This window comes from Filicampus tigris, chromosome 6, assembly GCF_054856515.1.
Source record: "Filicampus tigris isolate MCC_2025a chromosome 6, RoL_Ftig_1.0, whole genome shotgun sequence".
Lineage (NCBI taxonomy): Eukaryota > Metazoa > Chordata > Actinopteri > Syngnathiformes > Syngnathidae > Filicampus > Filicampus tigris.
In genome coordinates, this window is record NC_141222.1 from 26667692 (window position 1) to 26680904 (window position 13213).

Here is a 13213-nt window from a genome sequence, read left to right on the forward strand (position 1 = left end):
CCACAGTGGGCAGCCGTTTTCTTCCATACGCGCGAGTCTTGACTGACTTACGTGCAGGTCGTCGTCGCCGTAGTTGTGGATGACGGCTTTAATCTCCACCTGCTCGTTCCTGGCCACCGAGTACGGAAGCTTCAAGTCCACAAAGAAGCGCTTCCACGCCTTGACGTTGTACGGCTCGGCCACGCAGAAACCTGACGGTCGACAGCCCGTTACATGTTCGACAGAAAGTGCCAATAAAACATCATTTGCATAAAAATCATGACGCAATCGCGTCATTGCGTCATTGAGATGGAACCAAATGATTACAAATAAAAATAATTTAAACTGCCTTTAAATAACTAAAATGTTATACCAACAAAAAAGCCATGAAATAATTCCAAAATGGCATGATAAAAATTCCACTAAACGATTAAAAATGTCATTAATTTTATGTTATTATTGAAAATGCCCTAAGAAATTATTGAATTTGTCCCTAAATAACAAAAGTATTTCACCATAAAAATGCCGCTAAACAATTAGCCATCACATATGTTATTAAATGTTTTCGTCATACTTTTATTCCTGAATGCATGTGGTTTACTCGCTTTTTTTCCTGTTTGGGAATTTTTTTCACTTTGTTTCTAACCTGTGGAGCGTCCCTGGAAGAACCTTTGAAAGGGCGCTCGACAAATAAAATGTTTTATTGTTGTTGTTATTATTATCATTAAATCCACTCATTTTTAGCCATCTCTGGGGGCGGCCATTTTGTCACTTCCGTCGACTGAAAATGACATCACAGTTAACTCATGGCTCAGGTAAAGACCAATCACGGCTGACCTGTTTTCTGAAGCTGAGCCGTGATTGGCCGTTACCAGTTGCGATGTCATTTTCAGTCGACCGAAGTGACAAAATGGCCGCCCCCGGAGATGGCTAAAACCGGGTGGATTAACTCTTCCACAAACACAATATTCATCATGATGCCGTGTTTCAACTAATGGGCCTGCCGGGAACATATTCCTGAAAAAAAATATGTTTGGGTTGATTTCCACTATACATGTCGAAAAATAATTGAAATTGAAAACGCAATATTAATCAGAATGCTATGTTGAGACTAGCGGGCCTGTGTAGAACCACTCGCTAATGTTGAAATTCCTATCAAATGAATGCCGATTTTATCAAATAAACAGCATGAAATTATGCAAGTGCCATTCTAAAAAAAAATTTTAAAAAAAATCCATCAACTAACGACAAATGCCAGGCTAGCAAAAGGGGCAAAGTTTTTACCAGTGTTTGGTGAGGAGCTGACGGCGAGGACGCCCCACTCGGTGATGCTGTCGGGCAGAGGCTGGCTCAGCTCCGCGGACGCCCGCCTGACACCAAATCAACACAAGCACAAAGTTCCAAACAATTAAGACACGTTTGAAGTGAGCTTTTGAGAGCAGTACTTGATCTCAAAGGTCTTCAGGCACTAGAGTGGCGCGCGCTTGAAAAGCTCTTTTCTTCGACACGGGGAGAGTCTACGATGTCGCGCTCGCGCACCACTTTTGTGATTTGGCCTTCGCCTGTCCGGATACGTTTGTTGTCCACATGCCGCTTTCCCTTGTCGTCTGCCTTGAGTTGACCTGACATTTTTTGTCGTCATACTTTTGTCTGTATTTGCTTGTATTTTTGCCTTCGTTTTTTTCAAGGCACCTTTGTCTACGTTTTCTTGTATTTCTGCCTTCACTTGTCCTGATACTTTAGTCTACATACGCATTTCTTGCTTTTGCCTTCACTTGTCCCCCTTCTTTTGTCTGTTGACTTTGCTTCTCATTTTTGCCTTCACTTGTCCCAATAATTCTGTGTACATTTCCTTGTCATTTTTGCCTTCACCAGATATTTTGATTACATGTTCTCGGTTCTTTTTTTTTTTTTTTTTTTGCCTTCACTCGTCTTCATTTTTTTTTTGTATTTGGCCTTTGGCTTTGCAGTCATCCAGATTCTACATTTTCTTGTTTCTTGTTGTGTTTTTCCCCTTCATTCGTCTTAATACTTCCGTATACCATTGCTTCTATTTTTTTCCTTCACTTGCCCGGTACTTTTTTTCTACATGTATTTATTTATTTTGTGCCCTTACTTTTTCTACAGTTGCTGCTCGTATATTTTTCGCCTTAACGTATCCTGACACTTTGTCCGCCACATTTGCTTGCTTTTTTGCTTTCACCTGACCCTATACTTTTGTCTCGTAGCCATGCCTTCATTTGCCCGGGTTCTTTTGTCAACATTTGCTCGTGTGTTTCGCCTCCCCTCACCCGTCTCTGTCGGCCTCATCGGGCAGCTTGACCTCGGTCCACAGCCACGATTCAAAGAAGCGAAAGCGCAGATACACGTCTCTCTCCTCCAGGTACTCGTCTTCTTCGTCCTCCTCGTAGTAGTCCAATTCTACGTATTCGGAGAGAACCTCGGGTTCTGGCCGCACTTCCTCCTTTGCCATGCTGGGGGATCCCCTGAAGTGAACCCTGGGACTGTCAATGGTCTTGTGGACGTTGGAGTAGGCGACGACGTCGGCGCTTCGTCCTCCCCAATCTGGAAGAGTAAGTACGTAAGTAAGAGGTGAGTAAGATTGGAAGTAAGTAAGAAGCAAGGAAGGAGGGTAGGTAGGAAGGAAGGAAGGAAGGAAGGCAGGAAGGACGGCAGAAAGGAAGGAAGGAAGGACGGGAGGATGAAGAAAGGCAGAGAGAAAGCCCTGAGGGTGTGTGATGTCATTTTCAGTGATAAAATGGCCGCCCCCTGAGATGGCTAAAAACGGGGGGAGTTTGCCGCTTAACTCCTATGTCATATTAATCAGAATGCCTTGTTTCAACTAGTGAGCATGCATAGAACTTAATCTGAAAAAAAAAATAGGGTTGACTTCATCTTTACGTACAGTACTGAAAGCAACGGAAGGAAGGAAGGAAGGAAGGAAGGAAGGCAGGTAGTAGATACAGCAAGTATTAAAAGTGAGCAAGTAAGTAAGCTAGTAACTAAGTAAGTAAGAAGGAAGGAAGGCGGGGAAGTAATGTGAGTAAGTCCAGTAAGAACTGAATGAATGTAAGCTAGGAAGTAAGATGTAAGTCCGACGTCAGTAAGGACCGTAAGAAGGAAGTCAAATCAACTTTATTTCTATCGAGCGCTCGCAAGCGAGGTCTCCCGAAGTGCTAACGGAGAAAGAAAGTCTCCCCGCCAGCCGCCGTGACGGACGACACACACACACACAAAAAAAAAAAAAAAAAAAAAAAAACGCGCGCGTGTACGACTAAGACTCACTAAACATTTCCCTGCCGAGGTGGACCCGTGTGGGGACGGGTCGCGGGGTGGTGGTGGTGGTGTGCGGCGCGGCGGTGGGCGGCGGGGTGGTGGGCATCTCCGTGTCCAGCGCTTCATCTCGGTAGGTGGCGCAGCAGTGGCGGAAGGCCCGGATGCACTCCCAGCCCTCGGTGATGTAGAGCGAGCGCCGCGTGCACGAGTACGGCATGCGCACGGCCCGAAGACCGTCGCTGCAACAGCGGTGCGCCAACTTCTCCTTGTAGTGACTCTCTGAGACGCGACAAAAATATTCACATAAGCAACATTAAGGTAGCGATGTTGGGCAAAAAAAAAAAAAAAGTCACACTCCTGTGAAGAAAAAAAAAAGTTGCATTGTGTAAAGGTGAAATATTACCAGAATTCAGTGTTGATGTTTACAAGAAAAAAAAAAAAAGTCATAATATGAACACAATTAGCATGTAATATTCAAAGAATAAAGTCATAGGTTTATTACAATAACGTAATATTATGAGAGAGAAAAAACGATTAAAGGCGTAAAACGTCAAACTTCAAAAAGTTGCCTTGAGAGAATAAAATCGTGATTTATGAGAAAAAGAGGTCAATTATTTGAACGTCGTAATAAAGTTGGAAGTATTATGATTTGTTCATTTTTCAAGGAGAAAAAGTCTTGAATCATAAGAATGACGTTGTAGTATTAGCAGAATACATTTGCAATATTATTGAAAACAAATCATACAACAGGTATAATACTGGAGAATTAAAAAGAATAAATGAGTAGAAGAAAAAAAAGATCTAATATTAGAAAAAATTAGAACAGCATTAGAAAAATAGTCGTAAAAAAAAGTCATCACTTGCGAAACTAAAGTCAAAGTGTTGCGATAAAACGTCGGAATTTTTTTTTTCTGGTACATTGTAATAATTGTAAAATTGTAACACTGAAACTTTCGTTTTACAGGATTACAATAAAAGTTGTAAATTAAAAAAAGAAAACACTGTTAAAGATTTACACACAAACTCACGAATTATAACAATAACACAGTTACAGAGATTTGACAAAATGTCAGAAAGTAACGGAACAATTTTACAATGTTACAATCAAATGCCCTAAGTTACAAGAATAAAGGGACGATATAACGAACTAGACTTTCACAAAAATTACGTTGCAACAAGAAAAAAGTTGGAAATTATGAGGGTCAGAACATAAAGCAGGGGCGGAGCCACGGGTGGGCCTGGCTATGTACAGGCCCACCCACATTGACAGACTGCCCGCCCAGTGAGATTCATGAAAAAATTATGTACTTCTCATTTTGGGGTGAATTATTTCTGAATTTGTGTTTGTTGTGTTTTTTATTTGATTGAATATTAAGAATGACATCATTGTGGTTGTCTAAGGAAGATCTGAACGTCATATTATTACGTTTGTCATTTTATTTGAATATACGATGTGGCCGGAAAGGAAGATTGTCCTCAGTGAGAGAAATATTCAGGCCCATCCTGATTTTTCCAGGCCAACCCATTAGCCACCTTCTGGCTCCGCCCCAGACGTAAAGTCACAGTATTATGGGAACAAAAAGTTGAAAATGACTGTATGAGGAAATAAGTCATGACTTGACAAGCGAAAAAAAGGTCATCATTTTAGAAGAACTTTGTCTTCTATGCAAGCCCACTAGTTGAAACAGGGCATTCGGATAAATATTGCGTTTGTGGAATAAGTGTTAATCCACTCGTTTTTAGCCATCTCTGGGGGCGGCCATTTTGTCTTCTGTCGACTGAAAATGACATCACAACCGCTCACAATGACCAATCGCGGCTCAGATTCAGAAGACAGGTCAGCCGTGATTGGTCGTTGTGAGCAGTTGTGATGTCATTTTCAGTCGACGGAAGTGACAAAATGGCCGCCCCCGGAGATGGCTAAAAAACGAGTGGATTAACTCTTATTCCACAAACGCAATATTTATCAGAATGCCGTGTTTCAACGAGTGGGCTTGCTGGGAACATATTGTTCCCAAAAATATGTTGGGTCCACTGGAGTGGACTACGTATCTCTTCCACAGGGGGGCGCCAATCCCTTATCTAGACGTCAATGATTCACATCATGCCTTACCTTTTCACACCCAAACAATTCTGCTCCCCTAGTGGCCACAGATAATGCACATGCCCAAGGCCACCCGTGACAAGAACAAAGTTGTAAAAAAAAAAACTCACCAAGCTGAGCTTTCCTCTGTAAGAGTTCAGCAGAGCGCCTCCTTCTGTTGCTGACTGGACACTGCAAGGCTGAAGAGAGGCCAGGTCGTTTTTGTTTTTTTGCTTTACTGTTATGATGATGACGATTGAGATTATCATTAGCGCTAACTTTTCCTGGTGTCGGTTCTAAACCCAGCGCTGGATGCGTAGAGCAGGCCGGCGTCCTGAAAGAGCTTCTTGGCATTGAAGCCTCCGCCGCGGGTGCAGCCCAGATCCCCTTGCTCCACCGTCTCCCACATCTGGAAGCGAAACGGCTCACAACTCTCACGCTAAACTTAGATTGGTCATCAATCCGCAAAAGGCTGAATGGGGGCGACTGCAAATCATCATTTCATGAGGAATACAAGTTGTATTATTAACGAGCAAAAAGATGAACTACTGCGAGAGAGGAAAAAAAATAAAGATCAAATTACGGCAAGTTGGAATATTCACCAGAAAAAGTCCAGTTCTACGGACAAAGTTGTAATTGTTTTTCGAGTAAGTTACAATTGTAAGGGAATAATGTGGTGGTATCGCGGGGGGAAAAAAAGTTGTCATGCTACAAGTAAAAAGGGAAAATATGAAGGAAAAAAATGTGAAATGTCTAAAAAGTCTGAACGATATGACAAGAAAATAAATTGCAATTTTATTGACGGATAAAATTGCAATCGTACACGTGGAAAAAAGCGGACATTTTACAAGCGTAAAAGCACAAATACTATAAGAAAAAAAGTTGCAAGATTATGGGGTATTATAATAATACAATACAGTAACTTTTTAATATCACAACTTAGTTTACATAGAATTATAAAAGAACATTTTATAATCTGACATTCATATCATCATGACAACTTTTTTTTGTTGACTTCATTTCAGATTTCAGTATTCTCCATGGTGTAATTTTACTCTCATAATATGAATTAGAATTCTGATATTTTTTTCTTGTAATATTGCAATGAATTCCACATCTTTTGTTTCTCATAGTACATCTCTTTTCTTGTAATATTACAGCTTTTTTTCCTCATGACATTATGACTTTATTTTCATGACATTCCCCAATTTTTTGTCATAATTTGCAACTTAATTTTGACTCCTACGCATCGCATTTTTATTCATCACCTAGTATTGTTAACTTTAATCATTGTAATATTATTACTTGTTCCGTCATAATATTTCCAATTTATTACAGTAATTTTATTCTCATGAAATGATGACTCCCATCATAATATCTCGTGATATTACGACTTTTTCCTCCAAATCTTACGACTTTCATCTTATGACTTTTTTTCTCCCCCAAGTTTTTCTTTTTTGTCATATTACCACTTTCTACTTATAAAATTACCAAAAAAAAAAAAAAAAAGCATCTAATGCCGCCATTTCAGCAATGAGGATGCCTTTTGGATCAAAGGTTGGATCAACTTTTGGGGCTGACTACAACCTGGAGGGTCGATAATGCTCCCGCACATGAATCCATGAAGCCATAAATGCGTGTCTGACCTTGCGCTGGGTAAGTCTGTCCTTCTTGAGCAGAAAGACGGAGTTGTCCACCGCCAGCAGGCTGACGCTGGCCCCCGGGTCGCCTCGGACTCGGAGGTGCAAGTTCTTGCCCGGCGTGTAGTCACGCTGCCTGCCGTCGGCCGAGTCCACGCTCAGCTGACACACACACATTATGCACATTGATACAGCATGAAAAGGCACGATAATACCAGAAAACACAAACAATATTACAAGAAAAAAAAAAAAATGCAATTTTATGAGGAAAAAATATAGTTCTGATATGTTGAGACTGAAGTTGCAATTTCCTGAGAAAAAGTCAAGAGAAAAGCAGCAGTAGTAAAGGTTAATGAGAGCATTAAAGTAGTAAGTAAGACTATTAAAAAATACATTTTTGATATGAGATGAAAAAAGGGTCCCAATGTTACAAGAATAAAGTCAAAATAGTGTGCGGACAAATAAGAAGTCAAACTATCATGAGAAAACAATCAGTCTATTACATTGAAATTGATGTGTTACTAGAAAAAAACAAAAAAGTCACAGTTTTACAAGAATATAATATGTTATTATGATGTAGTCGCACAATTGTGACAACATCAACAGAAGGATATTACAAGAAGTACACGACAAAAGTCATAAGATTACATGACTAAAGCCGGGATATCGTGAGAATCAAGTTGTAATATTATGGGAAGAAAAAAATCTTTTCATTTAATGTGGGGAGCGAATGAAATTGAAATACGATAACAGAGTTGCAATATTATGAGACGGATTTGAAAAAGTAGCCATATTACAACAACATAGTTTTAGTATTACAAGAAAAAAAAAAAGTGATTTTACGAGAATAAAGTTAGAAAATTACATGGGGAAAAAAGTTGTATTATGGCAATAAATACCATTTTATATATATATATATATATATATATATGTATATATATATATATATACACAAGAACAAGCTTTCACATTATCAGAATAAAATAGTAAAAATAAAGTTGCAATGTGTGCAAAAAGAACAAATATTAGAAGGAAAATGTAATATTACAAGATAAATATGTAAAATTATGGGGAAAAAACTTATCACAAGTCATAATATAATAGCATATTAAGTCATATATCACAGAAATAAATGTGCAACGGTAGGAGAAACGAGTAATATGACAAGAAAGAAATTCATGAAATGACAGAAATAAAGTCGGAACATTCCGAGAGAAAATACTACAATTACAAGAAAGGTATGTTGTCCATTACGAGAAAAAAAAAAAAATCATATTACAGAGGAAAACGATCATGACTAAAAAAAACATATACATTTTTCGAGGACATAGTTGCACTATATAAGTTGCCCCCCACCCCCCGTAAAAAAAATAAAATAAATAAAATTTAGGTCCATTTTCTTAGAGTGTCTAATGAACAATGAACCTACTTTACATGTTTTTGGAATGTGGGAGGAAACTGGAGTACCCGGAGAAAACCCACAGACGGGCAATGCAGTCTGCCACCATGCCCCGCCCACCCCCGCCGCAAATGACGTGAAGCTATGAAGCAAAAACATATCCTAAATTGACTGGATGCCGAGTTTCTAAGGGTGAACTAAAGCTTACTTACGTCTCCAATGCATGAAGAGGTCACATCCACCCAGATGGAATCGACCACCACCTCCTGTGAGGGGAGGTTGTAGAAGGCCACCAAACGGAAGGAGGGCATCAAGTCGCTAGTCACCGTCAGTCCCACGCTGGTCACCAGCTGACCGCTCACGTCCAGTCGCCGAGCTTCTACCAGCTGGCCTTTGTTCATCACCTGGCCGCACAGCAAGGGGGGGGGGGGGAGAAAAGAAAATCAGGTGGCGAGGACAAAAGGCAAGAAAAACCTTGACTTCAATAAAGTGGCCATGAAACCCAGACTTAAGTCGTAATATTACGAGGACAAAAAAAAATTGTAATATTGCCAGAAAAAAAGCCAGTGACGAAAGCCGGACTGTTTCAAGTATATAGGAGAAAAAAGTTGAAATTATTACATGAATAAAATTGTAAAATTACGAAAATAAAGTTGCAGCGATGCATTGGGGGGTGGGGGGGGGGTCAATATTACGGAGGAAAAAGTCGGATTTCAAATATACAGCTGGAAAACGGTGAGGAAAAAGACAGATTATTACGTGACTATATTTGTTAATATTACGAATATAAAGTTGCAATATTAAGAGGAAAAAAACAAAAGTCATACAGAAAAAATACTTCTAATATTTCATGAATATACTTGCAGTATTATAAGAAAAAAAAAAGTCATTGAGAAAAGTCAGAATATGCCAAGAATGTGACTGGAATGTTAGGAGGAAAAAAAGTCTTAATATCAAATAGAACAAAGTCTAAATATAAGATATATTTTTTAATGTAATACCAAAATAAAAGGCATAGAAAAAAGTCATAATATTACGTAAAAATAGTAGCAATAATACAAGGAAAAAGTCCTATTACTTGAATAAAACTGTGAGATTACGGAAATAAAGTTGCAACTACGCAAAAATAGAGTTGTTTAACAAAAAAAAAAAAGCCGTACTACTTCAAGGATATAGTTATCATATTTGGATGAAACTCATCATTTTGCAATAAAGTTAAAGTCTTTCAAGCAAAAATGTTGTAACTTAAACAAAAGATCATGAAAAAAAAAGTTCAAATACTATTGTAATACGATGAAAACAAATTTGCAATATTAAGCTAAAAGACTTCAAATATTACATGAAAACAAAGCTTCGATAACATAAGAAAAATCCAAACTTATTGTCGAGTGATATTACAGAAATAAAGTTGCAAAAAACAAAGGTTTCATACTATAAGACTAAAATCATAATATTACGGAAATAAAGTTACAATATTACAAAGAAAAAAAGAAAAAAAAAGCGGTAATCGTAAACAAATGAAGTGACATCATTCAGAGAATGTTTTGATTTGATTTGGAGCGATTCTGACCAGGTAGGTGACGTGTTTGATGTGTTGTCTGATGTTCTGGTCGGCGGTGTCTATGGTGAGTTTGAAAGACAGTGTGTCTCCCGGAGATGCCGTGTTGGTACTGCTGGAGATGTACAGGTAGTTGGGACTTTGTGTAGAGAAAGTCAGGTACGGGAACAGGAACATATTGTTTTTGGCCTGCTGTTCTGGTCTGAGGCTGGTGTCTTGAGTCTCGGCCTGAAGGCACAAACACAACAACTTTTCAAACTTTTCAACTTCCTCCAAATCTTGGTCTTAACTAGTCCAAGTCTTAGCCTGGTCTCAACTTTCTCAAAGTCTTGCTTTTGACTCATCTAAGTCCTGGTCTTGGCCTCAACTCCTGAGAGTCTTGACCTGATCTCAACTTCCTCACAGTATTGGCCCTGACTTAGGCTGGACTTACACCTAATGATTTTCACAGTCTTAGACAAAGAAACGAAAGTCCGAAGGAAGTTTTAGATTATTACTGGAGTCACAGCGCACTCCCGTGATCTTGATGGTTTTGTGTAAAGTGGTAATCAAAAATCAGTCTTTTCCTAGTCTCGGCCTTATGACAATATCAAATGAGTTTGATATTATCACAAGTCTTTCAGTCTTTGTGGCGACGTGATACGGCCAACAACCAATAGATGACCTTTAACAAAACCGGAAACATGAAACTCTACCAAGAGCACGATGGGGAAAAAAATGCATTGTGGGGAAAAAAAAACCCCCGAAAGAATGTAGTTTTAGTCTTGTAAATAGTGACCCTGCAATGTTCAGTCTTTGTAAAATCTCAGTCGAAGACTAGGCTGTGACTAAAAACTCTAAACTTGTCTGTAAATGTGAGGAGGTGTGAGATGATAGCGTTAATCTCAACACCTCAAAGTGTTGGTCTCAAATTCCTCAAAGTGTTTCTTTTGACTTGGTCTCAACTCCTCAAAGACTTGGTCTTGACTTAGTTTCAACTTACTGAAAATGTCGGTCTTGACTAGGTCTGGGTGTTAACTTCATCAAAGTCGTAGTCATGATTTGGTCTTGGTCTCAACTTCTCAAAGTCTTGGTTTTGACCTCATGTCAAGTCCTCAACCTCTTGGTCTTGCTTGGTCTAAACTCGTTCAAGTCTTGGTCATGACTTGCTCTTGGCCTCAGCTAATTCGTCTTGTTATCGACTTAGTATTGGTCTGCTCTCAACTCCCCAAAGTCCTGGTGTTTGCGTTTTTCTTACAACGATGGCGTGCATGAGAATTTTGGGCATGTTGGCCGTGACCCTGGCTGTGCCCAAGCTGACCATCACGGGATCCTGCAGGAGGTTCACCTTCACCGGGACGTTACGGGCCGGGGAACCATCGTGGTGGCTCACTTGGATCTGAAGACACGTGGGAGCATATTTCCTTGTGAATCTGAAGGTACTCAACCGATGAACATGATGACAAACTTACAGTAAAGTCAAAGGGTAGTCCTGGTTTAAAGTATTTGACTGTGTTTATAAAGGACAGAACGTAGGGAGAGTCCACGATCTTGATTCCCGACTTCTCAGCTTCCACCAGGTCACCGCCTTCACATGCAGAAAAATAAAGTTAATGAATTGAAATGACTTGATAAGACCCCAAAAACCTCTTGACTTGGTCTCCAATCAAAGTCTTGGTCTTGATTTGGTCTGCACTCCTCAAAGTATTGGTCTTGACCTGGTCCCAACTCGCTATATATCTTGGACTTCACCGATTCTCACTTGTGGTCTTGATTTGCTTTCAACGACTGCCACAAAATCGTGGTCTTGGCCTAGTCCCAACTTCTCAGAATCTTGATCGTAACTTGGTCTCATCTCTAAGTTGTGGTCTGAACCTTGGTCTCAACTTCTGAGAGTCTTTGCCTTGACCTATTCTCTACTTTTCAAAGTCTCTGTCCTCAGCTGATCTCAACTCCTAAAAGTGGTGATTTGACCTAATGTTAACCATTGAAAGTTCTGGTCTTGACTTGATCTCAACTCCTTCCTCAAAATCTTGATCTTGACCTGGTCTCAATTCATCAAAAGGCTTAGTCTTGATCTGGTCTCAACTCCTTAAAGTCTTGGTCTCGACCTCAGTGCGAATGCCTCAAATTTGTGGTCTTGACCTGGTCTTAACGCCTCAAAATCTGGGTTTTGACTTGGTTTAAACTCCTCACTCTCCTTCATAAATTGGCCTCAACACATCAAAGTCTCGGTTATGATCTGGTCTTAAATTCTACAAATCTTTATCTTGACCCGACATAAACTCTTCAAATTCATGGCTTTCACTCGATATCAACTCTTTAATGTCTTGGCCTTGAGACTTGGGTCTTGAATCCCAAAATCTTGTCTTTGATTTGATCTTGATTTATATGGTCTTGATTTCAAGACTACTTTCTGAAACCGTTGGTATATTGATGTCCTTACCTGTCTTGGTGAGGACAGAAGCTTTAACATAGATCGAGTTCCCCACCAAAGTCCTGACGTTGGGGTATGCTGCCTTCAGCTCATCCATACTCAGCTTGACAACTCCACCCTCCAGCTATAATCATCGCAATCCAAAATAAAAACCTGAAAAGTTGTCTTATGCCCCCTCTGGATGGACTTTCCTACTTGAGTAACTCACATTTGACACCTGCTTCACTGCAGGCAACCTTCTCATCTCGTTGTTGATGTTTACCCCAAACGACACGTAGGCTGTCCCCTGAACCGGCTCGCCATACAGGTATCTGAAACCAAAACCGTCATCTTTTCAGAGACATACCCATTTCTTTTAGGGGTATATATTACAGACTCAACCGCAGTCGGTGAAAACCCACATTATGGAGAGACCGTATTAAAAAAAAACCATTTTATATAGACTTCCTTAGATTGTTTTTAAATAACAGGCACCAGGGTATTTCTAAATGGCAGGGTGCGAGCGAAGACGACGTAGTAGTAGCCATATTAATAGGACGGACTGAGAAGCAAACCTCCATCGGGGTTTGTCGAAGGGTGAGATGTAAATTACGTCCAGTATTCCATCTCGCTGTTAAATAAACTAACTCAGAAAACAGACTGAAATTTCACACAGAAGTACAGAAGTAGAGAAGAAGGCTAAATTCATTACTCAAGTCTGTTTTCTGAATCGGTCAAATGAAAGAGGGTTTTGTCTACTGGTGATAGCATTGGAGATCGCTCCCTTGCTTGCCACCCAGAAGTATGCGTGATGTCACGGTGCAAAGGTCTATCTTGTAAAAACCCACAAAAGACAATCAATTTAAAAATCCACGACATAGCA

General features: G+C 39.8%; 1 protein-coding gene across 1 annotated transcript in view; it reads right to left on the reverse strand.

Annotated features, from left to right (window-relative positions):
- Positions 1-13213, reverse strand: part of LOC147146520 (venom factor-like) — a 30090-nt gene that overhangs the window by 11989 nt on the left and 4888 nt on the right. Inside the window, exons 12-24 of the mRNA XM_086032827.1 lie at positions 12560-12662; positions 12361-12475; positions 11387-11502; positions 11173-11313; positions 9948-10163; positions 8590-8781; positions 6985-7140; positions 5618-5747; positions 5470-5538; positions 3265-3534; positions 2271-2544; positions 1264-1349; positions 52-191 (exon numbers count right to left, since the gene is read on the reverse strand). Coding sequence (XP_085888953.1) covers positions 52-191; positions 1264-1349; positions 2271-2544; positions 3265-3534; positions 5470-5538; positions 5618-5747; positions 6985-7140; positions 8590-8781; positions 9948-10163; positions 11173-11313; positions 11387-11502; positions 12361-12475; positions 12560-12662 — 2008 coding nt within the window. The remainder of the gene's footprint in view (positions 1-51; positions 192-1263; positions 1350-2270; positions 2545-3264; positions 3535-5469; positions 5539-5617; positions 5748-6984; positions 7141-8589; positions 8782-9947; positions 10164-11172; positions 11314-11386; positions 11503-12360; positions 12476-12559; positions 12663-13213) is intronic.